The following is a 26,522-nucleotide window of genomic DNA, read 5'->3' on the forward strand; positions in this document are numbered from 1 at the left end:
GCCCTAGAGTAACCCGGAACCTAACCTGCTGTATAAGCAGGGCCCTACAGTAGCCTGGAACCTAACCTGCTGTATAAGCAGGGCCCTACCATAGCCCAGAACCTAATCTGCTGCATAAGCAGGGTCCTACAGTAGATTGGAACCTAATCTGCTGTATAAGCAGGGCCCTACAGTAGCCTGGAACCTAACCTGCTGTATAAGCAGGGCCCTACCATAGCCCGGAACCTAATCTGCTGCATAAGCGGGGCCCTACAGTAGCCTGGAACCTAATCTGCTGTATAAGTGGGGCCCTACAGTAGCCTGGAACCTAATCTGCTCTATAACTGGGGCCCTACAGTAGCCTGGAACCTAACCTGCTGTATAAGCAGGGCCCGACCATAGCCCGGAACCTAATCTGCTGTATAAGCGGGGCCCTACAGTAGCCTGGAACCTAACCTGCTGTATAAGCAGGGCCCGACCATAGCCCGGAACCTAATCTGCTGTATAAGCGGGGCCCTACAGTAGCCTGGAACCTAACCTGCTGTATAAGCAGGGCCCGACCATAGCCCGGAACCTAATCTGCTGTATAAGCGGGGCCCTACAGTAGCCTGGAACCTAACCTGCTGTATAAGCAGGGCCCAACCATAGCCCAGAACCTAATCTGCTGTATAAGCGGGGCCCTACACTAGCCTGGAACCTAACCTGCTGTATAAGCAGGGCCCAACCATAGCCCAGAACCTAATCTGCTGTATAAGCGGGGCCCTACAGTAGCCTGGAACCTAACCTGCTGTATAAGCAGGGCCCAACCATAGCCCGGAACCTAATCTGCTGTATAAGCGGGGCCCTACAGTAGCCTGGAACCTAACCTGCTGTATAAGCAGGGCCCAACCATAGCCCGGAACCTAATCTGCTGTATAAGCGGGGCCCTACAGTAGCCTGGAACCTAACCTGCTGTATAAGCAGGGCCCAACCATAGCCCGGAACCTAATCTGCTGTATAAGCGGGGCCTTCCTGTATTACAAAATGCTCATGTTAAAAAATAACTACATGTTTTTAGTGATTTGTCAAATGAATAAATCAATACTGTATTTGTTTCCTAGCAGTTCTAAAACTGACAAACTCTTGCTGGCAATGATTCTTTTCCGATTATTCCCTGGTACTGATTCAGATCTCGAGATTGTTTTTAGTGCTATCTCACTGTAGCCAGCGGGACCTGTGGTGTAAGACACAGGATCCACTGGCTATAATGAGATTCATCCAACTAAGTATATTTACACACCATAGAAAGGTTTCTGGAGTTTATCTGGAGAGAGTTCTGGGGGTCAACGCCCCCGCGGCCCGGTCTGTGACCAGGCCTCCTTAGGTCAGTGTCCCAGGATGCGACCCACACCAGTCGACTAACACCCAGGTACCCATTTTACTGATGGGGAACATAGACAACAGGTGGAAAGAAACACGTCCAATGTTTCTACTCTGGCTGGGAATCGAACCCAGACCCTCGCCGTGTGAAGCGAGAGCGTTAACCACCAGGCCACCAGAGCATGGGTCTTACTATAACTACAAATGCAATTTTTACAGATGAATCTCCCACCAGCGGGGCTGTGATGAACTCTAGCTCAAGTCTCCTCAAAGCCATCATCATAACTCAAGAAATCATAATAAGTCTGTGTTGGTGAACAATAAGCTGTGTATGTTACATTACTCTTGGCCATCCAGCTGTTGTCACTTCATCACTGTCAATCTTTAGAGTCTGTTGAGTTGAACTTAGGCACTGTAGCCACTAGATAAGAAAGGTATCCTGCTCAACTCTGCTTCATTTTAAAGGATCACCTTCAATAGAGCTTATCACCTTCTTTATTAGAGCTCATCACATTTATTAGAGCTCATCACTTCCTTTATTAGAGCCCATCTCCTTTATTAGAGCCCATCACCTTTATTAGAGCTCATCACTCTTATTAGAGGTCATCATTTTTATTAGAGCTCATGACCTTTATTAGAGCTGATCACTTCTTGTTTTTCATCTTATCTTCCAGTACCATGCAGTGCTCACTCTATGGAACCTCTTCTTTGAAGAGTCATTTTGAGTGCTGATACTATCAATGGTTTTATATTTGCAGTTATTCTGTTGCACCAACTTCAACTGCTGGATTCTTGTACTAAACGTCTTCTGTATCATACTTCAGCAATCCTTTTTTTTTCCCTCTGAATGTACGTACAAATTTGCACAGTATGACACTGAATGATCCCTCATGGTTTCTGATTTTTATGAGCATTATTTTTTCTATTATTTTTTCTATTATTATTATTATTATTATTATTATTATTATTATTATTATTATTATTATTATTATTATTGCTATTACTTCTCAAGTAAGAAAAAATATACAGAAATTAAAAAAATGACTAGGTACAAACATACTTGAAGAGTACAGCCAATTTAGAAATAATGAAATCGATAATGTAGATGTGTATTAATCCTATTGGTGTAACTCTTCAATTATGGAAATGATGTTTTTAAGCTCTCATAACGTCTGCATAAATAACTCATTACAATTGTGCCCAGATATAAACATGTAAATAGTGTTACCACTGCAACTTGTTCACCTATCAAAACTTTGCAGTCCAGTTCCTGGACCCTTTATGTTCCTCTATAATCCTTTGACTACCATCCACAGGAGGGTATGGGGTACATGATAAAGATTTTAAACTACTCTATGTGCTCATGAGTGAGAGCATTAGCTATGAAAACTAGTACTGAGAAATGTAAGAGTAAAACTCAAATAATCAATGTCTCATGTTGTCTAGAACTGGGAATGTCAAAATTTTCTGGTTCATCAATGATACATCATGACACTACATAGCAGTGATGAGAGATGCATGTACTGTATGATGACCTATGTTTCTCAGTGAATATATGAAGATATCACCTATTCATTCTTGTCACTGTTCTTAAAGAATGTGTTTCCAGCTATCTTGCTCGAAGTTGCAAATGACCTGACAAACACTTACTACAAAGGAAAAATACTGGAAATGCCTAAATATCCCCAACAATCAAACTTTAGTTCTCAGGTTAACAGTCGGAGGTTGAAAGTGATATGGTTTATGGGATTTTGAATATAAATTAGGTTGTAATAGTGGTGGCATAACATTATGACTGGGCATCGAGCACTGACCAATAGATATATTGCAATTATTATAGCGGTTATTAACAATACTATTTTCATTATTAATTTTATAAATCCTTTTAGATTGATTCTGATGGTCTGGAGTGGATGGCTGTCTGCGATACTTTACCGGTGACCATTCTCCGGCTTTCCATTTATATCGCTGTCGTTGTCGTCCTCGTCTCCTTCCACCACCGCCGCAGGGAATTTTACATGGCCGTTTGTAAGTGGGTCTGTCAGCAGCATGGCATTGTTTATCATCCAGCGGAGGGCCATTAGGATCTCTACAAACAACCAGACGTTCTTGCTGACCTCGTCCACAGCGCCGTTGACGCTCACGTCGTATGCGGCACTGTTTATCAAAAAAAATTGTGCATTAATTACTTTGTTTCAATGAACCAGTTGTATCCCACAGAAGCAGGGTGACCTAAAAAGAAAAATGAAAGTTTTTCTTTTTTAAATTCAGTATTTTATACAGAAGAAGGGGTTACTAGCCCATTGCTCCTAGTATTTTAGTTGCCTCTTACAACATGCATAGCTTATGGAGGAAGAATTCTGTTCCAGTTCCCCATGGAGTAAATTAATTACTTCTTTCTTTCTTTCAACAAACTGGCCGTATCCCACCAAGGCAGGGTGGCCCAAAAAGAAAAACAAAAGTTTCTCTTTTTAAATTTAGTAATTTATACAGGAGAAGGGGTTACTAGCCCCTTGCTCCTGGCATTTTAGTCACCTCTTACATTACGCATGGCTTACAGAGGAAGAATTTTGTTCCACTTCCCCATGGAGATAAGAGGAAATAAACAAGAGCAAGAACTAGAAAGAAAATAGCAGAAAACCCAGAGGGGTGTGTGCATATATATGCTTGTATATGTATGTGTAGTATGACCTAAGTGTAAGCAGAAGTACCAAGACATACCTGAAATCTTGCATGTTTATGAGACAGAAAAAAGGACACCAGCAATCCTACCATCATGTAAAACAATTACAGGCTTTCGTTTTACACTCACTTGGCAGGACGGTAGTACCTCCCTGGGCGGTTGCTGTCTACCAACCTACTACCTACATTAATTACTTAGATGTGTAATTATTTCAATCAGAAAGACATACTGTATAGTACTGTATATACATTATTATGTACTGAACTCAGAGCATATAATCATAAATCAGCAAGCCCTTGATTTAACCCTTTGAAGGTTTGAGATCCCTCGTTTCAAACTTGCTCTCAGGGTTCAAGAATTTAAAAACCATAATTATTTTATCTTATGAAGTAATACAGTATCTTTTTCCAAAGTAATGCAACCAAAAGTGCAAAATTTGATGAAAAATTTACAGAATTATGCTCTGGCAAAGTTAGCAGTCTCAGTGAAATTTATGCATCAGAGATTTTGCCCACTTTGCACCCTATTTTGGGCCAATTCCATTGTTCCAGTCTACCAAACTCATAGCTATTCTGCTAGTATTCCTTCTATCAATTGAGTACAAGAAGTTGCCAATTAACCTATTTCAACTACTTGATTTCTCATCATTAATCAGAAATCAGTAATTTGGCCAATATCACACAAAATAAAAAACTGTCAATTTTAAAATAGAGTCTAGAATAAAGAAAGCAGTCATTACTGGCACTTAAAATAAAGTATTTCCTCTGTTCCTTAGTCATGTCTCCAGGTTCCTCTTATATTATGCTTGTTTCCCATTTTGAATTTTTATTCACACAAATAATAGATTTATTGTTATGAAGACTACTGCATTATTGTAATAATTACATAAATAATGTCAGTGCATTCCTAAATGTGTATCAGATTGGCCAGCTGGATGCGTACTGGACAAGTGACATCATATGTGCACTCTGGAATATTGGCAAAAATTGACCTTTTCTGCTACTTTGAGTTCAATTTCAAGATGCTTTCAGTCCTGAAACCAATCAAAATTATCTCTATTTCTGTAATATATCTTCCATTCTATCAAATGAGACTAAGAAACCAAGAATAAAATCACAAAAACCATATGAAAATACACCGCAAAGATGCTGGTCACAGTTTTATCTCATTATGCACTATATGCTGCATGAGTTTTTTATATGGTGCACACTTACTGCATAGACCCATTCGCTTATATCTAGGCCTAAATTTACTGCTCAGAGCTTATCTGAGTGAGCTGAGCTCATGGCATCATAGTATGGGACTAACACTGGCTTCAAACCCATGGTACAATGGGATCGACCCCCAAAAGGGTAAACAGACTTTGACAATCTGCTGGGTTAAATGATTTGGAATAATGGACAAAATAAGCTACTCACATGACCCCAGTCTCCTGTGGACCATTCAGTACAAATATGAGTGTTACATGGGGCAGTGTCTATTGGCCGTCTATCTTGTGGACACAAAGATTCTTCGCCCATGCACACCACTTGCCGACGCTTCTCTCCACCACCACAGTCTCGAGAGCACTGCCAGAAACCAATGCATTAAATAAAGAAACTAATCAAGGAAATAATTATACTGATGCCTCATGACTATGAGAAGAAAATATTATTATACCTGTACTGTGCATCAATATGCCAATCATCTTTTTTATAAGATTATTACAGTGCTGTAACTGGATATTTACTAGGTGTCTATCATTCCTAGCCTCAGCCTTAATACATCACTAATTTTAATTAATTTATTGAATTACTAAATACCTCCAATATAATAAAAACTATATATTCTTATTCTCATATATTTGCAATCATATTTTAGTTTTAGAGCTGCCCGAAATGCCTTGCATAATGAAAGGTTTTCTATAAGTAGTTTATATATATATATATATATATCAGTCACCATAACTGTATAATATACTGTACTCCATTTTATAGAAATGAAGTTTTATATACAGTGGAACCTTCATAAAAATGTTAAAAGAGCATTAGCAAAGTAGGCATAACTAATGTATGTATTGAGAGAAAATGAGGCTTCCCTTCTCAGAGAAAATGGAAGGTGGAAGGAAGCATACCGAGCTCAAAATTGTCAGCATAGTTGCTGATCCTCCTTTACACGTGTTGTATGTATAGATTAGCTGAGTATCATAGTACCATCCATGTGTTTATATAGAAGATCCCTAGGCCTGTGACTGTATGATGTCACGGGATGCAGCATGAGTGAGTGGGTCGCTCTGCCTCGTTCTCACTCCGTGCTTAGACATACGAAGGCAAGAAGGCAGGCTGGGCCCCCCTTCCTTACCACAGTCTGACAATACATATCATTACCATCCAACAACTGTGTTTACCTTCAACCATCATATCTCCTACCGAACCCCCACGACAAAAATAACAGGTTCAATACTGACACAAGCAAAGGTAAGACAGGAGATGATGTATTCCAAAATGCTTGATCAGAACCAAATAAATAGAACTATTGTAGTTTTTATGTAATTCCTAAGTAATAATGATTTCCACTAAATTATTCTTCATCAGTGGTCATGTTATGCCAATGCAGGGTGACCTAAAGAAGAAAACACATTCACCGTCATTCAAAGTATAGCTGTCTTTCCAGAAATGTGCTGACATCATGATCAGATTACCTTCTGGCTGCAACATCCTTGCCCTCCAGAGTACAAAAACTGTCCTTCCCACTGCCAGGACTCAAGTCCAGCTAACCAGGTTGCTTGAAACCCTTTATGACAGTTACGTTGCCCACACTTCAACAACACATCCACTGAAAACCATGTCTCCATTCCCTTGTACCTAACACTCACACAATCCTACTGGATGGCTCAAGTACCCAAAAAACCCACTTTTATGCCCTCCCTCCCTACCTATCTACTTACCTCGAGTCTACCCACTGGGAGGCAGGTCTGAGGGTCAGTGCCCTTGTTGCCTAGTCTATGACCAGCCTCACAGTGAATTAGGGCCTGAACAATCAGGTTGTTTCTACTGGCCACATGCAATCCAATATATGAACCACAGCCTGTCAGGTCAGGGACTGATTTTAGGTGCCTGTCCATCTCCCTCTTGAAGACAGATAGGGGTCTGCTGGTAATTCCCCATGTGTATGATGGGAGGCTGTTGAATAGCAACCTTCCGTGATTATTTTCTATGTCCTTCCATTTTAAATGTCCTAAAATGAAATCACCAAGCAGCAAAATGTTTGGGGCTGGGGTTTGAAAATTTTCCAGACAGTTATCAATTTTTAGTAACTTTTCCTTGAACTGTTGGGAGGTTGCATCTGGCAGCTTGTATACAACAACAATGACTAGGTTTTAGTTCTCAATCTTTACTGCCAAAACTTCAACTACATCATTTGTGGTGTTTAATAACTGTGTGCAGATGAGCAACTCGTGATGTAGAAGCAAACCCAACCCCTTCTGGTTACCTGTTCTTTCTGTCACATCTAAGTAAGTAAGTAAGTAAGTTGTGTATAAGTTGTACCCTGATATCCATATTTCATTGTCAAAGTGATCTTTTATGTGGGTCTCTGTGAAAGCTGTGACCATCACATTTGACTCCACGAGGATTCCACTGATGAAAGGTATTTTAAAGTTGGTGGATGACCGAGATAAAACCATTCCCATTACTATATGATACTAATTATAATACTGTTATATGTTTTGTATTACCTCACTATTATCAATCTTATTCATTTTAATTTTTTCAATTACTTAACTTTTATACTAATATGCAACAATAAATATTAAAATGTACTGCTCCATAACCTGTGTCAAAATAGAACAATCAGTAAGAATTAGGGTTAGACTGCCCAAAATGCTTAGGTATCCTAGTGGCTTTTTTCGTAACTAATATCTTATAATATGTAAACCACATATTGTAGGCTTTGCAAGGAAATAAAAATTTTCAATTTCAATTTTCAATTTTTCAATTTCAAGGGCTTGTATATTTGTAAATACAAATGAATGTACTGCTGGTTTGTTGAGGGATTCTTTTTGTTGGCACTAACATCTGGTTCTGGAGTGGGGGAGCCACTGACTGTGTCTACAATCCAACAAGGTTCCAAGGTGGTGGAATATTTTTGTAATTTCTTGCCATTTTTTCTGTTTCCTAGCACTAAAAAACCTCCTGCTCTTGAATGGTTGTTACTACCATGGTTAGTTTCCCAGGGTATGTGGGATCTATAGCACCTGGTCCCTCTCAAGTGGTAGTTAGAGCAGTTCCTGGGACAATTCCTACCTCTCCTACCTTACACAATACATTTTCTACACATTATTCATCAATCTATCTCTCTCCATCCTCTCTACATGTCAAAACCACTTCAACACCACCACTTCAGATCTCTGAATTATATCCTTGGTCACCTCATACTGACTTCTAATTTCTATGCTTTGAATCCACTACATCTTCATTATTATTATTATTATTTTTTTTTTCAACAAGTTGGCCGTCTCCCACCGAGGCAGGGTGACCCAAAGAGAAAGAAAATCCCCAAAAAGAAAATACTTTCATCATCATTCAACACAGCAACCACCCAGGGAGGTATTACCGTTCTGCCAGGTGAGTGTAAAACGAAAACCTGAAATTGTTTTACATGATGGTAGGATTGCTGGTGTCTTTTGTCTGTCTCATAAATATGCAAGATTACAGGTACGTCTTGCTACTTCTACTTACACTTAGGTCACACTAAACATACATGTACACGTTTGTTTATACACACTCATCTGAGTTTTCTTTGATTTTATCTTAGTTCTTGTTCTAATTACTTTTCCTTTTATATCCATGGGGAAGTGGAATAAGAATCTTTCCTCCGTAAGCCATACGTGTTGTAAAAGTCAACTAAAATGCCGGGAACAATGGGCTAGTAACCCCTTTTCCTGTAAAAATTACTAAAAAGAATAAGAAGAAAATATTATTATTATTATTATTATTATTATTATTATTATTATATTCTTTTTTTCTTTCAACACACCAGCCGTATCCCACTGAGGCAGGGTGGCCCAAATGGAAAAACGAAAATTTCTCCTTTTAAATCTAGTAATATATACAGGAGAAGGGGTTACTAGCCCCTTGCTCCTGGCAATTTAGTTGCCTCTTACGACACGCATAGCTTATGGAGGAAGAATTCTGTCCCACTTCCCCATGGAGATAAGAGGAAATAAACAAGAACAAGAACTAGAAAGAAAATAGCAGAAAACCCAGAGAGGTGTGTGTATATATATGCTTGTACATGTATGTGTAGTGTGACCTAAGCGTAAGTAGAAGTAGCAAAATGTACCTGAAATCTTGCATGTTTATGAGACAGAAAAAAGGACACCAGCAATCCTACCATCATGTAAAACAATTACAGGCTTTCATTTTACACTCACTTGGCAGGATGACAGTACCTCCCTGGGCGGTTGCTGTCTACCAACCTACTACCTATTATTATTATTATTATTATATTTATTATATTACAGTATTATATTATTAATTATATTATGATTTTCTTTCTTTCAACACACCGGCTGTATCCCACCGAGGCGGGGTGGCCCAAAAGGAAAAACGAAAGTTTTTCCTTTTACATTTAGTAATATATACAGGAGAAGGGGTTACTAGCCTCTTGCTCCTGGCATTTTAGTTGCCTCTTACAACACGCATGGCTTACGGAGGAAGAATTCTGTTCCACTTCCCCATGGAGATAAGAGGAAATAAACAAGAACAAGAACTAGAAAGAAAATAGGAGAAAACCCAGAGGGGTGTATATATATATGCTTGTACATGTACGTGTAGTGTGACCTAAGTGTGAGAAGAATTAGCAAGACATACCTGAAACCTTGCATGTTTGAGACAGAAAAAAGGACACCAGCAATCCTACCATCATGTAAAACAATTACAGGCTTACATTTTACACTCACTTGGCAGGACGGTGGTACCTCCCTGGGCGGTTGCTGTCTACCAACCTACTACCTATTATTATTATATTTATTATATTACAGTATTACATATATTATTATTATATTATTAATTATAAAGGGGACAAAAGAGACTGTAAAAATTATAGAGGAATAAGTTTACTGAGTATACCAGGAAAAGTGTACGGTAGAGTTATAATTGAAAGAATTAGAGGTAAGACAGAATGTAGGATTGCGGATGAGCAAGGAGGTTTCAGAGTGGGTAGGGGATGTGTAGATCAAGTGTTTACATTGAAGCATATATGTGAACAGTATTTAGATAAAGGTAGGGAAGTTTTTATTGCATTTATGGATTTAGAAAAGGCATATGATAGAGTGGATAGAGGAGCAATGTGGCAGATGTTGCAAGTATATGGAATAGGTGGTAAGTTATTAAATGCTGTAAAGAGTTTTTATGAGGATAGTGAGGCTCAGGTTAGGGTGTGTAGAAGAGAGGGAGACTACTTCCCGGTAAAAGTAGGTCTTAGACAGGGATGTGTAATGTCACCATGGTTGTTTAATATATTTATAGATGGGGTTGTAAATGCTAGGGTGTTCGGGAGAGGGGTGGGATTAAATTTTGGGGAATCAAATTCAAAATGGGAATTGACACAGTTACTTTTTGCTGATGATACTGTGCTTATGGGAGATTCTAAAGAAAAATTACAAAGGTTAGTGGATGAGTTTGGGAATGTGTGTAAAGGTAGAAAGTTGAAAGTGAACATAGAAAAGAGTAAGGTGATGAGGGTGTCAAATGATTTAGATAAAGAAAAATTGGATATCAAATTGGGGAGGAGGAGTATGGAAGAAGTGAATGTTTTCAGATACTTGGGAGTTGACGTGTCGGCGGATGGATTTATGAAGGATGAGGTTAATCATAGAATTGATGAGGGAAAAAAGGTGAGTGGTGCATTGAGGTATATGTGGAGTCAAAAAACGTTAACTATGGAGGCAAAGAAGGGAATGTATGAAAGTATAGTGGTACCAACACTCTTATATGGGTGTGAAGCTTGGGTGGTAAATGCAGCAGCGAGGAGATGGTTGGAGGCAGTCTAGATGTCCTGTTTAAGGGCAATGTGTGGTGTAAATATTATGCAGAAAATTCGGAGTGTGGAAATTAGGAAAAGGTGTGGAGTTAATAAAAGTATTAGAGGGCAGAAGAGGGGTTGTTGAGGTGGTTTGGTCATTTAGAGAGAATGGATCAAAGTAGAATGACATGGAAAGCATATAAATCTATAGGGGAAGGAAGGCGGGGTAGGGGTCGTCCTCGAAAGGGTTGGAGAGAGGGGGTAAAGGAGGTTTTGTGGGCAAGGGGCTTGGACTTCCAGCAAGCGTGCGTGAGCGTGTTAGATAGGAGTGAATGGAGATGAATGGTACTTGGGACCTGACGATCTGTTGGAGTGTGAGCAGGGTAATATTTAGTGAAGGGATTCAGGGAAACCGGTTATTTTCATATAGTCGGACTTGAGTCCTGGAAATGGGAAGTACAATGCCTGCACTTTAAAGGAGGGGTTTGGGATATTGGCAGTTTGGAGGAATATGTTGTGTATCTTTATATGTGTATGCTTCTAAACTGTTGTATTCTGAGCACCTCTGCAAAAACAGTGATAATGTGCGAGTGTGGTGAAAGTGTTGAATGATGATGAAAGTATTTTCTTTTTGGGGATTTTCTTTCTTTTTTGGGTCACCCTGCCTCGGTGGGAGACGGCCGACTTGTTGAAAAAAAAAAAAAAATTATTAATTATATTATGATTATTATTATTATTATTACTGTCATTGTAGTTGAGTTCATTTCATGTTTATCATTATGGACAAAAGTCAAGGAATGTCAGCAGTTTATTGATACAGTATACTGCCCTGTACTGTACCAGTAACTTAGATCAAGATTAGAAAAAGCTATACTTCAAGCTGATTAGAGTTTAAACTGTTAATAAGCACTATTTTAACATACCAGCCATCTCCCAATGAGGCAAGGTGACCTGAAAAAGGAAATGCTTTCACCATCATTCACTCCACTGCCTTGCCAGAGGCATGCAGAGACTCTCCAAACTGCAAATATCCCCACCCCTCCTTCAGAGTGCAGGCACTCTACTTCCCACCTACAGGGCTCAAGTATGGCTAACTAGTTTCTCTGAATCCCTTTACAAAATACTACCTTGCTCACACTCCAAGAGCTCATCAAGTCCCAAAAATTATTTACCCCACTCACTCCTTTTGCATGAGCTTTCTCAATAACATTCATATAAAAAACAAATCATACTACACAGAGGAGCTTTTTAAGAGCTGACTGTAATATAGTTTCCCACGAAATAACAATTTTGGAAACCATAACATATGCCGTACTTTAAATAAAAAGGAATACCAATACAATTTGTAAAAAATTTTTTAGGGAAAGGCACTAACAGAATACCACAAGCCACAACACATAATAATTTTCCAGAGGTAGAGGCTGTGAGAACATGCATTTTGTAGATATAGGTACAGCAAAAATGTGTGCAAAATAGAGAAACAACTTAAACTTATTAAGGAGACAGATAAATTGTACATACTGAACCAACACTTGCCAAAGGAATATAATACAGGTAAGCAAAACAACCACTGTGAAAAAAATAGTGAAATTCTAAGAGAAAGCACTTGGAATTTCACTATTTTTCACAGTGGTTGTTTTGCATATTGTGGTATCACCTGTTTACTGTCATCTTATTGCATAATACAGGTAAACAATGTTTGGTATTGTGTAAAGGAAGCCCTAGGCTTATCAAGACTTCTAAAGCCAAGAGTTTGAAACTCTCTGGGAAGCAACCCACAAGAGTGAACTCTGTTAATACCCTGGTATTTATTTACTGATACTGCTAGCTGAACAGGGACAGAGGACATAAGGAAAACAGAAATATCCCTGCCTTGGGAGGAGATGGCCAATGAGGTAAAAAAAAAAAAAAGAAAAAAAAAAAAAAAAGGAAATGGACACACAAGATTTGCTGAACATGAAGAACAAGTAGCCACAATTCTAAATAAAAAAAAAAAAGGCACATAAAAGATACTCAAAAATATTTTTTCACAACTAGTGATAGACAGCATGAATGATATCCAAGAGAAGATTGCTTAAATTACAATTACTGAAACGTATACATGTACAACAAAATATTCATGAAAACCAAGATGCCATGAATATAGTTCTTTTTCAATAAATAAAATAGGTACTGTAATTACAAGTAATGTAGAGAATTATACACAAAATATAAATTAGCCTTGTATTCAAAAGTTTATAATTATGGAAAAAGTTTAGTCAAATTTAGAAAACATTACTGTTATTTACAATGACTACACTTTGCAGTGATCAAAATCTGTAATCCTTACCGTACTCCATCCACCAGTTTGCCAGTTAGTGTTGTAGCTGTCATTATCAATGACCAGTGGATCATAATCTTGCACTACACTGTTACTCTCTTCTTCACTGCTGTGTTCATCCCAGTGGAGAGAGTTCTTATTTCTCTCTCTAACGTAATCGTCATGGTGACTTGTGGCATCCGACCGGACATTGGAGAAATCATTTCGGCTGTTTCTCTCCTTCTCGTCTAGGCTGCTTGGGAGAGCATTAGGGATCTCATTCGTTTCTTGCCCTGGGTTCATTCCAAAGTTTCCTCCTTGAATCCATGGCTCTCCTGGCCAGTCTCTATGCTGATGGGACTGTTTCCAAGATGTTAACCCACTGCTATATATGTCTCCGTCACTCTTGTGGTTATGGTAGGGAGCACCCAGAGTGTTGTGCTGGCTCTGCTGCCTCCCACTCTTACTCTAAAGGAGCAAGTTGTTGATGGCAAATACAAAAATTTAATAAAGTTTAGCACCCATCATAGATATACAAAGTACACACACACACACACCCAGATATGTATGTGTTTATGCATGTGTCCATGTGTGCACATGCATGCACATGCATGCACACACACATACGCACACACATACGCACACACACACACACACACACACACACACACACACACACACACACACACACACACACACACACAATATGCACTGTATGTGCATGCAGAGCCAGGAGCTCTAACATGACCACTGCAACCACATATAGGAGAGAACACACAAACACACTCATGCAATAGAGCCCTGACTTCCAACATTCTAACTTATGTCTCACATTTATGACAATGACATTTGAATTTGAATTACATACCAACAGGTGACTAGCACGTCCAACAACAGGGACTACTCATAAAACTTAAATTATGCAAAAACATCGCTTCCAAAGAGGAAGACAAGAGCATCAGTCAGGATAAATACTGTACCTAATTTATTGTTAAATTTTTACTTATATTATCTTATTGTTTAGCTAATATGAACATATTGCAGACATACTGTTTTGTTATACATCATGTGTGAATGAAAATATATATTAAGGTAAAAGAATAGGTAGAAATTCTTTCAAGATAAAATTAAGTGAAATTAAATACTGAATATTAGGACTCCTGACCACATTGTTTCTCATGGGGAAAACAGTTTCTGCAAAATGAACATTGATTTTTCAATAAGTTTTCAGTAATGTTTTTTTTTTCATAAATTGGGCACTCAACAGACTGCACTCTCTTTTATCCCCTTTGTATACAAAGGAACTATGCATGCTCTCTGCCAATCCCTAGGTACCTTACCCTCTTCCATACATTTATTAAATAATTGCACCAACCACTCCAAAACTATATCCCCACCTGCTTTTAACATTTCCCTAATGTATTCATATAACTCTGTACTGAAAAGCACGTGTAGTAACAATAACATGAAAATCTTATGCATCAGAAAAATTTGCACATTACCCAATCAAAATAGAAAATTGCTTGAAATTTGTTTTAAAAATATGCTACACTTGCTGTACTTAGTGTATATGAAATATCTATCATACATACAACAAAAAGGAAAAAAATTAAGCACTACAGCAACTGAAAAAAAAAATATTTGTTATATATGCACAAGCCAGTTCAGCAGTTTTCCACTACATTAAGGTTTGGCAGTTTTAAATATAATAATATTATTGTAACTACAGAAACCCATTGTAAACTTGCAAAGAAATAAAAATTGTATTGTACTTTTTGTATAAATAATATGTTAAAACCAATGACAACACTAATATTAATGGTAACTGGGAATCACTTCCACAACATATGGAACAAATTTCATATATAAATGCAAAACACCTGTGTTTTCTATGATTACATTACAACCCAATTTTAATATCTCAAAAGGCAAGTGAAATCCTGATGCTATAATTACCCTTGCCCTAAAGTTACTTGATCCTACACCTGACTTGTAGGTATCATGTGACTTTGGTTATGGGGTCTTCCTTTATATATGAGTTTTATCCTTGGAGCACTTTCTAGTCTGCTGAAGAGAGGCTCAATATGAGGCCAGAAAAACAGTACTTAGCTTCTGATTTCAAATTAAAATTTCCTATTTCTTTATGTGGCAATGTATAAAAATAATATAGCTTACATGTAATAAAACAGTGATAAGCACAAAAGAAAGCCACTAGTATGTAATGTAATTCAGGCAAAATAATCCTATTGCTTAAAGATCACTTAAGAATTAGACATAGACTATACAGGTGCTCCTCGACCTACGATGGGGTTATGCTCCAACAAACCCATCATAAGTTGAATATGAATATGATATGCTAAATAAATACAGCCTCTCCTCACTTAGCAACGTACTCATTTACCGACACCTCGGACTTATGACCGGCTCTCTGACCAGTATTTATACCTAAATAATGTATATTAGAGCTGATTTCCTCTATTCTGTTTATTTCAGTATACATTTAAAAATATACCAGAAATGTTATAAATGGTGCAAAGGTGACATTAAAACAATATCAAAGATGGCTGCCACAAACCCACTACCATTATAGTATGTTCCTCACTTAGTGATGAATTTATTTAACGACGTGGTCTTAGGAACAGAACTCTGTCTAAAGTGAGGAGAGGCTGTAAGTAAATAAATAACTACTGTCACTGAATAAGTAAATAAATAATCACTAACTAAATACCAGTACTGTACTAAAAAGTAAATAAATAAATACAAGTTAGGGAGTTGCCATCTTCATGCTGGGTAATTATCTCAATTTTCATTTCCATCGTAAAGTCAAAATATTGTAAGTAGAACCACTGTAAGTCAAGGAACACTTGTATATCCATGTGGAGTTTTGTACCTTTTGAATATTATATGATAAAATGGTGTAATCTATGCCACAGCAGAGATGCTGCCATTCCTATTCATTAGTCATTTTGAAACTGTTTTTGTCATTCCTATTCAACTTCAGGTCACACACTGAAGGTTCCAGAATAATCCCCACCAAGAGGTAAATGTTGGGCATGTTTCCTTACAGTTGTTGCTTCTATTTGCCTAGCAGTAAGTAGGTACCTGGGTCAACTGTTGTGGGTGACATCCTGGGGGACAAAATTAGCCTAATTGCCTGAAATTCTCTGCATAACATGGGGCTTTCTGTATAGCACGTCAATGAAGTCAGCTATGGTCTATATTAGTTGTATCACGTACTTGTAGAAATAAAGATTTGTTATTATTATTACTCTATTTTATTATTGCTGTTATTATCATCATCATCATCATTATCCTCTTCCTCATCCAACTAATAGGCCACTGACAAAAGCCTATTCTATTGGTTGGGAGAGTCAAATGAAATTTGTCTATTATAATTTTGGGAATGTGGCATCAACTAACAACAATACTGAGCACAGTTTACACAATATTTAAAAAACAAAATTCCTCTAGGACTGTTTATTAGATACAAATGGCCACAACAACTTTCCATTCAGACTAAATCAATAATAACTCCATACAACAGATTTTTAAAGGGTAGATCAGTTAGCCAGCAGAAGACCTCAATCAGATGACCAAAAGCTCCAGTGGTGGGTCATCATTTGATTAAGACCTGCACCAGGAAACATTTGTCCTATTTCTTGACAAATCTTACCTAACCTAACCTAATCTAACTATGGGCTCATAAGTCACTCACCCTACACTATCAAGTTCCACCTCAGTAACAGACACCAACAAATAACCATAATATATTCTTCTATCTAAGCAAATGTTGGTATTTTACTGTGATTAAACTATCAGTAAAGCGACTGCAGTAATAAAATGCCAATACATGTATTAGGATTTTACCATGGGTGTATATTCTGGGTCTGCTAGGAGATCACTGCACACCCTTGAAAGATGGCAAATTCATCATAAATGTTAAACTCACTCAATAATATATCAATCGATCATAAAGGAAAACTAATTTTTCTGTCCCCTGTTATGAAACATTGTGGTAGTTGTTCTGAGACAGCACTGCACATCCCACTGTGCTACCCCACAGTAGCACAATGCACACCCTGTGACAATAACCACCATACCCCCCCATAATGATGTAATTATTGCTCTACACAGGCAGCATCAAAGAGCACTGCCTAATCACTACTCCACAAGTACACTAATATCAAAGAACACTCCCTAAACATACTGTAAATACTGTTCTACAAGTACACTTAATATCAAAGAACCTACCTTGGTAAGAGAGAGCTGCTGCATTAAAAATAACTCAAGGAACACACATGATCTGAACCCATGGCAAACTAGTCATAAAATTAGAGGCCAGTGCTCTAAGCACCACCACACCATGCCAGCCAAATCATTTAGTTTGAATCCTGTCCAATCCAGGAATTGTTTACAACTGTGCAATGATTTTTGTGAGTTATTATACATATACGTACATATACGGGCCATGGAGAAAATTTCCGATCAGATGTCATAATTTCCACGTAAGAAAGACTACACCAAAATATAATACTGCCATGGCATCATTGTTAATGGTATGATAATACCAACAAACTGTGTTAAAGGATGCATGTGTACAGTTCAAAATACAATAAAAGTAAATGAGTTTGCCACAACTGGTTTGATCAGTCCTAATACAATGTAAGCTAAAACAGGCTACATACAATGGACAGCAGGAACGGATCTACCATGAAAGTAATAAAACTTAAGCTTCAGGGCCCCTAATCCCAGAGGGGCCCCAGAAGTGACTTCAGTCCACATTGCTTAAAATTTTTTATCTACTAAATGAGGAGGAGTTGCAAAGGGGCCCCATAACAGTTCAAGCTTCAAGGCCCCAAAAATGTAGGTCTGCCACTGGTGCACAGTACAGGTGGCCAGTATCAATACACTGTATTATGATTTTTTTTTTCCAACAAGTCGGCCGTCTCCCACCGAGGCAGGGTGACCCAAAAAGAAAGAAAATCCCTAAAAAGAAAATACTTTCATCATCATTCAACACTTTCACCTCACTCACACATAATCACTGTTTTTGCAGAGGTGCTCAGAACACAACAGCTTAGAAGCACATACCTATAAAGATACACAACATATCCTTCCAAACTGCCAATATCCCAAACCCCTCCTTTAGAGTGCAGGCATTGTACTTCCCATTTCCAGGACTCAAGTCCGGCTATATAAAAATATATACATAGAAATATATACATATAAAAAATACACAATATATCCCTTCAAACTGCCAATATCCCAAACCCCTCCTTTAAAGTGGTTGTTTTGAAGTGTACACAAGTGACGTCTTCTTGCCATGGCATGTAGGAACATGTATGATTCATGTTGGATTTAATATACTGTAACTGAATTAGATCAGTTGTTAAAACTGTAGGTGTTTAATATTAGTCTGATGTTTCATCACAGACAGCATGCACTATGTACTTGTAAGTACAGCCTCTACTCACTTAGTGATGTACTCGTTTACCTATGCCTCGGACTTAGGATGGGTTCTCTGACTAGTATGCATGCCTAAATAATGTATATTAGAGCTAATTTTCCCTATTCTGTTTATTACAATATACAGTACACTACTGTATAAACATTTAAAAATATACCAGAAATGTTATAAATGGTGCAATGGTGACATTAAAACAATATCAAAGATAGCCGACACAAACCCATTACCATTATAGTATGCTCCTCACTTAGCAATGAATTCGTTTACTGACCTGGTCTTAGGATTGGAACTCCATTGTTAAGTGAGGAGAGGCTGTAATTACATTAGGACTTCATGCATGTTAATTCAAGCCTAAATTCCCAGCTCACATCATTAGAAAACAGAAAGCTAGAAGCTGGACATTACCTTGATCAGTGGAGAGGAGTTATCAGCATGAGAGGACGTAACAGAAGAAGAGTTGGAAGATGTTAATGTAGATGAAGTAGGGTGAGTTTCAGTGGTGATTGGGATGGGTGGAGGAGGAGTTGTGGTAGTTGTGGTAGTTGTGGTTGTAGATGGGCATGGGATGTGGCAGGAAGTAGTTTCAGGAGGCTTGGTTTTGGCATCACAGTCACTGGGAGGGAGATTGTCTGCTGGCGCGCCACAGTAGACGTGTCGTCGCTTCACTCCCGTCCCACAGATACGCAAGCTGTTTTCATCTCCTTCTCCTTCTCCACCTTTCACACTGACTCTCTCGTCGCTTGTTTTTCTCTCTGCCTGCAAGCTGCCCCCAACAGCAGCGATGCCGCCATGGCTCTCCAAGTCACACTAGAGAAATCCAAACTTATCACTGACACTGCCTCAACAAACACCTTCATATAGAAAGGATGTCACTATAACAGTAGCAATCTCAAACTGGAGTTGTCAGTGAAATGAAAGCTTATGGTATTAAAACCCTTTACCAGGCAGGCCACTATACTTATTGCCTAAGCAGGCCAGTAAGTATAGTGGCCTGCCTGGTAAAGTTATTAACAAATTATGGATGACTATGTTACATGTGACCATTAACCTTTCAATGGTCACATCACGAGAGGGATATGCATATTTTAATTTCAGTATGAAATGTCAAGTAGAGCACTTGGAGCATATGACTACATGCAAATAAATTATTTATAAACAAATGGAAAGATAGGTAGAAGTATTATACTGACCATTAAAGCATTTACTCTCAGCCTTCTATATTCTTATGCCTGGCACTTATGTTGCCTGACTGTATAACGATTATAAAATCTGATAAATGATTAGAGTATGAAAATTATCATTAGTCATGTAGAATATAATGTTAGTTTAAAACATATTATGCATGGTAATAGTGACAAGGGAATAAATATAATTAGTAACAGAAAAGTTTTTTTATGGTAGTCAGGGATTTGTTAACTAATCTGTACACTACTATAAATAATGTTGTTACATTGTTGATGAGAATGTTAAATACATACATGTTTAGATGGAGTTAATGTACAATATACATAGATACAACACTGAACTGAGTCAGCAGTCAGTCTAACTGTAATTGGTGGTGGCAGAGGCAATTATTTGCTCCTAGGTCCACTGATGTACAATAAAACCTAATGCATTGTGCACTAAGGCATACAGCAATGAGATTGCAATAGGAGTCTAACCAAACCACAGTATAGGTAGGGCTAGAACCCATGGCAAGTGGGAGTCATAAAACTCCAGGAGTTTTATGACTCACTCGTCATGGGTTCTAACCCCACCCATACCATTGTTTGTTTGCAATCGCATTATTACGATTTTGTGAGTCAATAGGAGTCTCGTTTTGAAGGTATCAGCATAGGAAGTGAATATCCTATACAAAGCAATCTGGGAAAAGAGGCAGGAACAGGGGACCTGGTATATCAGTAGCTGGAAAAAGGAGACACTTTACATAAACTCTGAGGAATATATCTCTTTTGATATGTATATAATGAAAGCAGCAGCTTATATATGCATGGCAGAAGTGTAGACCTCAGTATGTATATACTCTTAAGAGTCTAATTTAATCCCTGTATCATAGCTTAAAGTATTCTTGAGTGGTGGTCTACAAGTGACACACAGCCTTCATAACCCTCATAGAGTTAATGGACTTTAAACCTAATAAACCAACCAACAAGGAAATGTACAATCCAGAAAGTGAGTCACAGAAACAACAAATGTGGCTAAAGATGAACCAATGGAAAACACAACTAGATGAGAAGACAAGACATTTATAGAAATGCCCAAAAATGAAAAGATAATGGAAACAATCAGATGTATATTTAGAGAAACCATAGAAGAAAATGAAAACAAAATATATTAAAGGGAGATCTTAAGACATGCAAAGAACCACATGAGGAATATGGTGGGGCCCAGGAATGAATGGATTGCCTAAGAGTAAGAAAAAAGGAAGGCACAGGAATGTAAGGGATGATAAGGGAAGGTATGGGAAAGGAAGGACCAGGAACAAATAAGAGATCAGACCCATCAGGAAGAACACACTATACCTGAAAGACTAAAGAGTTCCAAAGCAGGATGGTCATAACTAATGGGAAAAAGAATAAAAACAGTGAGACATTCCTGAGAATACTGAAACCTTATTGGGATATCCCACACGGAATACAAACATCAGCAATAAGTTCTCACTAGATATTACTCAAGAGAGGTGCCCTGATGCAAGTGAAGGAAATTGAATTGTCTTGTCCTTCCCTGGCTCAAACCTCATTACCTCTCATTCTCCTGGTGCTGTATGACCCACACAGGTTTGGTGCTTCCCCAAGAATATGATGATAATAAATCTAAGAAGGCAGAAGCAGCTGGGAATATAGGAAATGAAAGTGTTGAATATAACTGAGGAAGTGGTAAAAGAGAAAGCAGAGAAAGAGATATAGATGAATGATATAGAATAGGAAAATAAGAAATAAAAAATGTGTAATTTTTATCAAGTATTACCGAGCAAAACAATATGGAAAGGTACACTGGTCAGGACAGCTCCCCTCAGGGAGGCGAGCAGGAAAATGAAAATCTAAACAGAGAAGGATATGAGCACTTAAGACAAATGAGAGCACACTAGAAAAGAGAAGGTACGATGGTAAAAGGAAAGGGGCAAGATGCCAAGAATGGGAGGTAATAGACAAAGAAAAAAAAAAAGATAAAAATAAAATGGAACCTTGAAGACTGGACCACACATTAACCTCCTAATGTAGGTCAGAGGAAAAGTAAGCAAAGTTGTATATTTTACAAGAAAAATAAAGTGGTAAGGGAAGTACAGACAGATCAGAACCCTTATTGCAAGGCTCTATGCACAAAGTTCTATACACAAATGCAGATATCAGCAATAAGGCAAGCAAATTAAGAAATGGGGAAATAATCTCAAAACAGACATATGAGTAAGCATGGAAACAGCAATAATAATGGATGAAATCTATCTAGGACAGGTCATTACTGTGGTGATCTCATGTTGTTTGTTTTTAAATGAAGTTAAAACTCAGCTGTTGTAGATTAGTTGAAGCTTAACCACATAATAGGTAATCATCTGACAGAGACCCAAGACAGGACACATCCATTCTTGATGAGCAAAATGCCATATCCATGAAAATACCATGTGACACTGTGAGAGGTGGAAATGAAGTTGTACTACTCAAGAACAACAGAGATCTTAGACTTGAAAGGATGTTTCTATTTTCACAGATTGTTACCACTGCCATTTGGCTACAGCCATTAAAAATCTTCCCTGCCAAGCTGTATAATGAACAATGATTAGTGAAGGAACAATATGGATCTAAAATAATTTTTCATAGGAAGTGTTGCATAAGTGTGACTTTGTAAATGACCCAAGTTGGACTGAAACATCGTTGTAAGCTCCTCTCTCCTATGTGCAGGTTATTTGTGTACAGTGGTACCTTGACTTACGAGCTGAATTCGTTCCATGGCTGAGCTCATAACTCAATTTGCTCGTATATCAAACCAATTTTCCTAACTGAAATTAACTGAAATGCCATTAATCTGTTCCAGCCCCCCAAAAAAATATCCCAGGGGCAGGAGAAAATACCTCAATACATGTATAAAGCTATTATAAACTCTATGGCTTATTTATCTATCAGAATTGATCTAATATGACACAATAAATACTATAAGTAACACAGAAACATGATATATACTCTAGAATGAATAAAATAGGCCATAATATGGCGAGTGTCCAGGACCAGTCTAAGCACATAAAATTATTACTGCTCCTTCCTATAATGTGTTCTTTGGTTCTGGGCAAGAGAAAATGGAGTTTTAGAGAGGCTAACTGCACTAATTCACTAGTGTAGTAATATACAGTGGACCCCCGCATAACGATTACCTCCGAATGCGACCAATTATGTAAGTGTATTTGTGTAAGTGCATTTGTACATGTATGTTTGGGGGTCTGAAATGGACTAATCTACTTCACAATATTCCTTATGGGAATAAATTCGGTCAGTACTGGCACCTGAACATACTTCTGGAGTGAAAAAATATCGTTAACCGGGGGTCCACTGTATATGAAAATCTCAAATGTAAGTTATTGACTTATTTCCTGAAGCCCACCATTTATTATTGAAGTAAATGTAATAATATTGACAGGAATCATAAGAAAAATGATTGTTCTACAATTGGCATGTGGAATATTGAAAATATTCCAAATATTTTGGGATTTGTGTGGGAGTAAAGAGCAAGATATTTTGCAAATGTCAAAAACTTACTAACTTTATTTTTTTGTAGAATAACTAAAGATAATTACATGATTACCTCCAGTGAGAACATCACACTAGCATTGTTTTATAAGTACAAAACCACCTTTCATTGTACCATTTAGGCTGGGGTCCTTGTCAAGTGTCATTTTCAATGATTTTTCTTTTCGCTCGTAACTCGGATTTTGGCTCGCAACTCAAAGCAAAAAATCAACAGAGCGACGGCTCGTAACTCGGAAAACTTGCAAGTTGGGGCACTCATAAGTCAAAGTACCACTGTATTGCTCATATGTCCAAGGCTCATCTATATAAAATGAGATTTAACTATTCTGACCAGGAATATTAGGTACAGTGGACCCCCGGTTTACGATCAGCTCCCAATGCGACCAATTATGTAAGTGTATTTATGTAAGTGCATTCGTATGTGTATGTTTGGGGGTCTGAAATGGACTAATCTAATTCACAATATTCCTTATGGGAACAAATTCGGTCAGTACTGGCACCTGAACATACTTCTGGAATGAAATAATATTGTAAACCAGGGGTCCACTGTACTTATCTCACAATTTTTTTACTGTTGCTATTAGGCTATGAGCACAGAAATTCATATCAAATGAACAACAGTAACAAGTACTAGGGACTGATCTCGCAATCCTCTCATGTGAGAATGCTGCTGTTGTTAACCATTAAACGGTCCAAACAGATCGATGTTCAAATTCGTAGTGCTACAAAAGTAGATCTACTTTTTGTTACATATTTTCAAATATAACAAAAAAAAAATGTAGATAAAAGTTTTTTACACGTTTTCAAATGTAAAACAAAAAAGAAGATCTACAATTTTTTACATACTTTCAGATGTTGAAAAAACGTATATATACGTTTGGACCGTTTAAGGGTTAATCAGCTATGAGTGTTAAAACTTGCCATAACCAGATCCTTTACTGAACAATGGTAAGGAGTACTAGACAACAATCTCCTGCCCCCTCCAACATGAGACTGATAATGGTGCTACTCTGTAATGAACATTAAAAATCATCTCAGCCAAGTCCTTTAGAGAACAAATATTGAGAAGAAAGAGACAGATGTGCAACAGCTGGGAATCATTATTGCACAATTATTTCATTCTTTATCTTGTCAGTTTTCAAAATCATTTTCATCACATCACAACTGTTGAGAAGATTTTGAACCAGTCTGCTATGAGTGGAAAGAGCAACACACTTGTGTTACACAGATTGCTGGATCAAACCCCAGTACTCCTTATGAGAATGTTACTTTCACAATATTGTAAAATATAGTCCATTGTATGTATATTCTATCCTAGAACATTTTACTTGCAATTTTGCCAACAATTCATCAATTTATAAAGTAATATCTATCTATCCATGATTTAAAATAAAGTAGAAAGACATATGTTGCAGAGCAAACCTTTCTTATGACATTTTACTCTGGATAGAGCTCTTGTGAAGCTCTATCCAAGAATAGATCCAGGAATTATCCAGGGAGTAGCCTATCTTTGCCTGTACTGGCAGGAGGTGATATAGTTTGCCAGAGGTGAGATTTCTTCTTATGAATTTGTGGATTTTAAATGTCAAGAAATGTTGATTTTTATAGTAGAGGTAATAATGTAATGAATAATACAATAATGAAAATCAAAAAACATTTTTTTTTTGCAACATCTTTCTGAGTGGGTCAGGAAGAACCATCATTGCCTGTACTGAAGGGGTGATGATAGCACACTGGAAGTGAGCTTTTCTTTTCTATCAATTCACAGGTTTTAATTATTAAAAAATGATAATTTTTATAGTAATTTTTTGAATGATATTAGACAAGAAATGAACAGCTAAGTAAAAAAAATTCCATTGTCCCAAGAAGTAAAATACTTAAGAACAAGAAAAAATGTGTACTTAAAAAGTAATGATGATAAAGAATAATTACTGATGTACATCTGTATCAGATAATAAAACATTGTACATATACCAACATCCATTAAACTACCTTATAGATGAAAAATAACCTGCCACCATAGGGATTATAAAGGGTAAGGGGGGATGCCTTGAGATTAATAATGGGTTTGTGATCTGAGGAATTTGAGCTATATGAGACAAGAATAAATGCCATCGCTGTCAAAATTTGAGATAGTAAGTGAATTGATTCCTTAATGTTTCATTTGTTTGTGAGAATGTGTAGTTAACGTCTTCTGCATCTGTAAGTTGGACTCAGGGCCCCATAACAAAGCATGGCAACTTGAGTTTCATAACTCCAATCTCCTTTACGCTTGCATTTTTCTAGTGTTTGTACTTGGAACACATTCTTTTCTGTCACACAATGCTTCATATAACATGTATCAGTAACTGAGTATTACTTAGGAATACTGTCAAATCAAACTCACCCAGGAGCTCCATTCCTCAGCATGCCAACAAGAGCAGTTGCGCACCTCTACGGGTTTATCAAGCTCTGGACATTCCCAGGCTGGCAAGGCCCGGTCCCGCAGAGTGCACGAGAACAGACGCTTCTGCACACTCACAGTCTCTTCCCCTTTGCATGCGCACTGCACAAAAAAACATACGAGTCTTGACATATATTCCATAAAGTCTTCAAGGGCAGATGCCTTTACACTAGTGAACTGTAGTTATTGTCTTTGTCCTTGGATCAAATATGATTACTTCTCATTTGCCAAGCTCTGTACAGAACAACTCTTGAATGTGTAGCACATTTCCGTGAATAATACATATCTTCTCTTTCAACAAACCAACTGTATCCCACCAAGGCAGGGTGACCAAAAAAGAAAAACAAAAGTAATTTATACAGGAAAAGGGGTTACTAGTCCCTTTCTCCTGGCATTTTAGTTGCCTCTTATAACACTCATGGCTTACAGAGGAAGAATTCTGTTCCACTGTCCCATGGAGATCATGCTCTTTGTATCTGAAGAATATCAATAAATACAGCACTGAAATTACACTGTAAATTACAGTATTATTTACAAGCATGGCTTCCAGC

General features: G+C 37.7%; 1 protein-coding gene across 3 annotated transcripts in view; it reads right to left on the bottom strand.

Annotated features, from left to right (window-relative positions):
* The window catches only part of LOC128703154 (A disintegrin and metalloproteinase with thrombospondin motifs 9), a 1,205,378-nt gene that overhangs the window by 93,057 nt on the left and 1,085,799 nt on the right, over positions 1 to 26,522 (bottom strand). For 2 of the 3 annotated variants that reach the window (XM_070103357.1, XM_070103356.1), the window contains exons 18-22: positions 25,915 to 26,073; positions 19,198 to 19,599; positions 13,356 to 13,793; positions 5,440 to 5,589; positions 3,274 to 3,495 (exon numbers count right to left, since the gene is read on the bottom strand). In XM_070103357.1, the coding sequence (XP_069959458.1) occupies positions 3,274 to 3,495; positions 5,440 to 5,589; positions 13,356 to 13,793; positions 19,198 to 19,599; positions 25,915 to 26,073 (1,371 nt within the window). The remainder of the gene's footprint in view (positions 1 to 3,273; positions 3,496 to 5,439; positions 5,590 to 13,355; positions 13,794 to 19,197; positions 19,600 to 25,914; positions 26,074 to 26,522) is intronic. The other variant, XM_070103358.1, reaches the window with a different exon arrangement.

The sequence above is a fragment of the Cherax quadricarinatus genome, chromosome 85, assembly GCF_038502225.1.
Source record: "Cherax quadricarinatus isolate ZL_2023a chromosome 85, ASM3850222v1, whole genome shotgun sequence".
In the NCBI taxonomy this organism is placed as follows: domain Eukaryota; kingdom Metazoa; phylum Arthropoda; class Malacostraca; order Decapoda; family Parastacidae; genus Cherax; species Cherax quadricarinatus.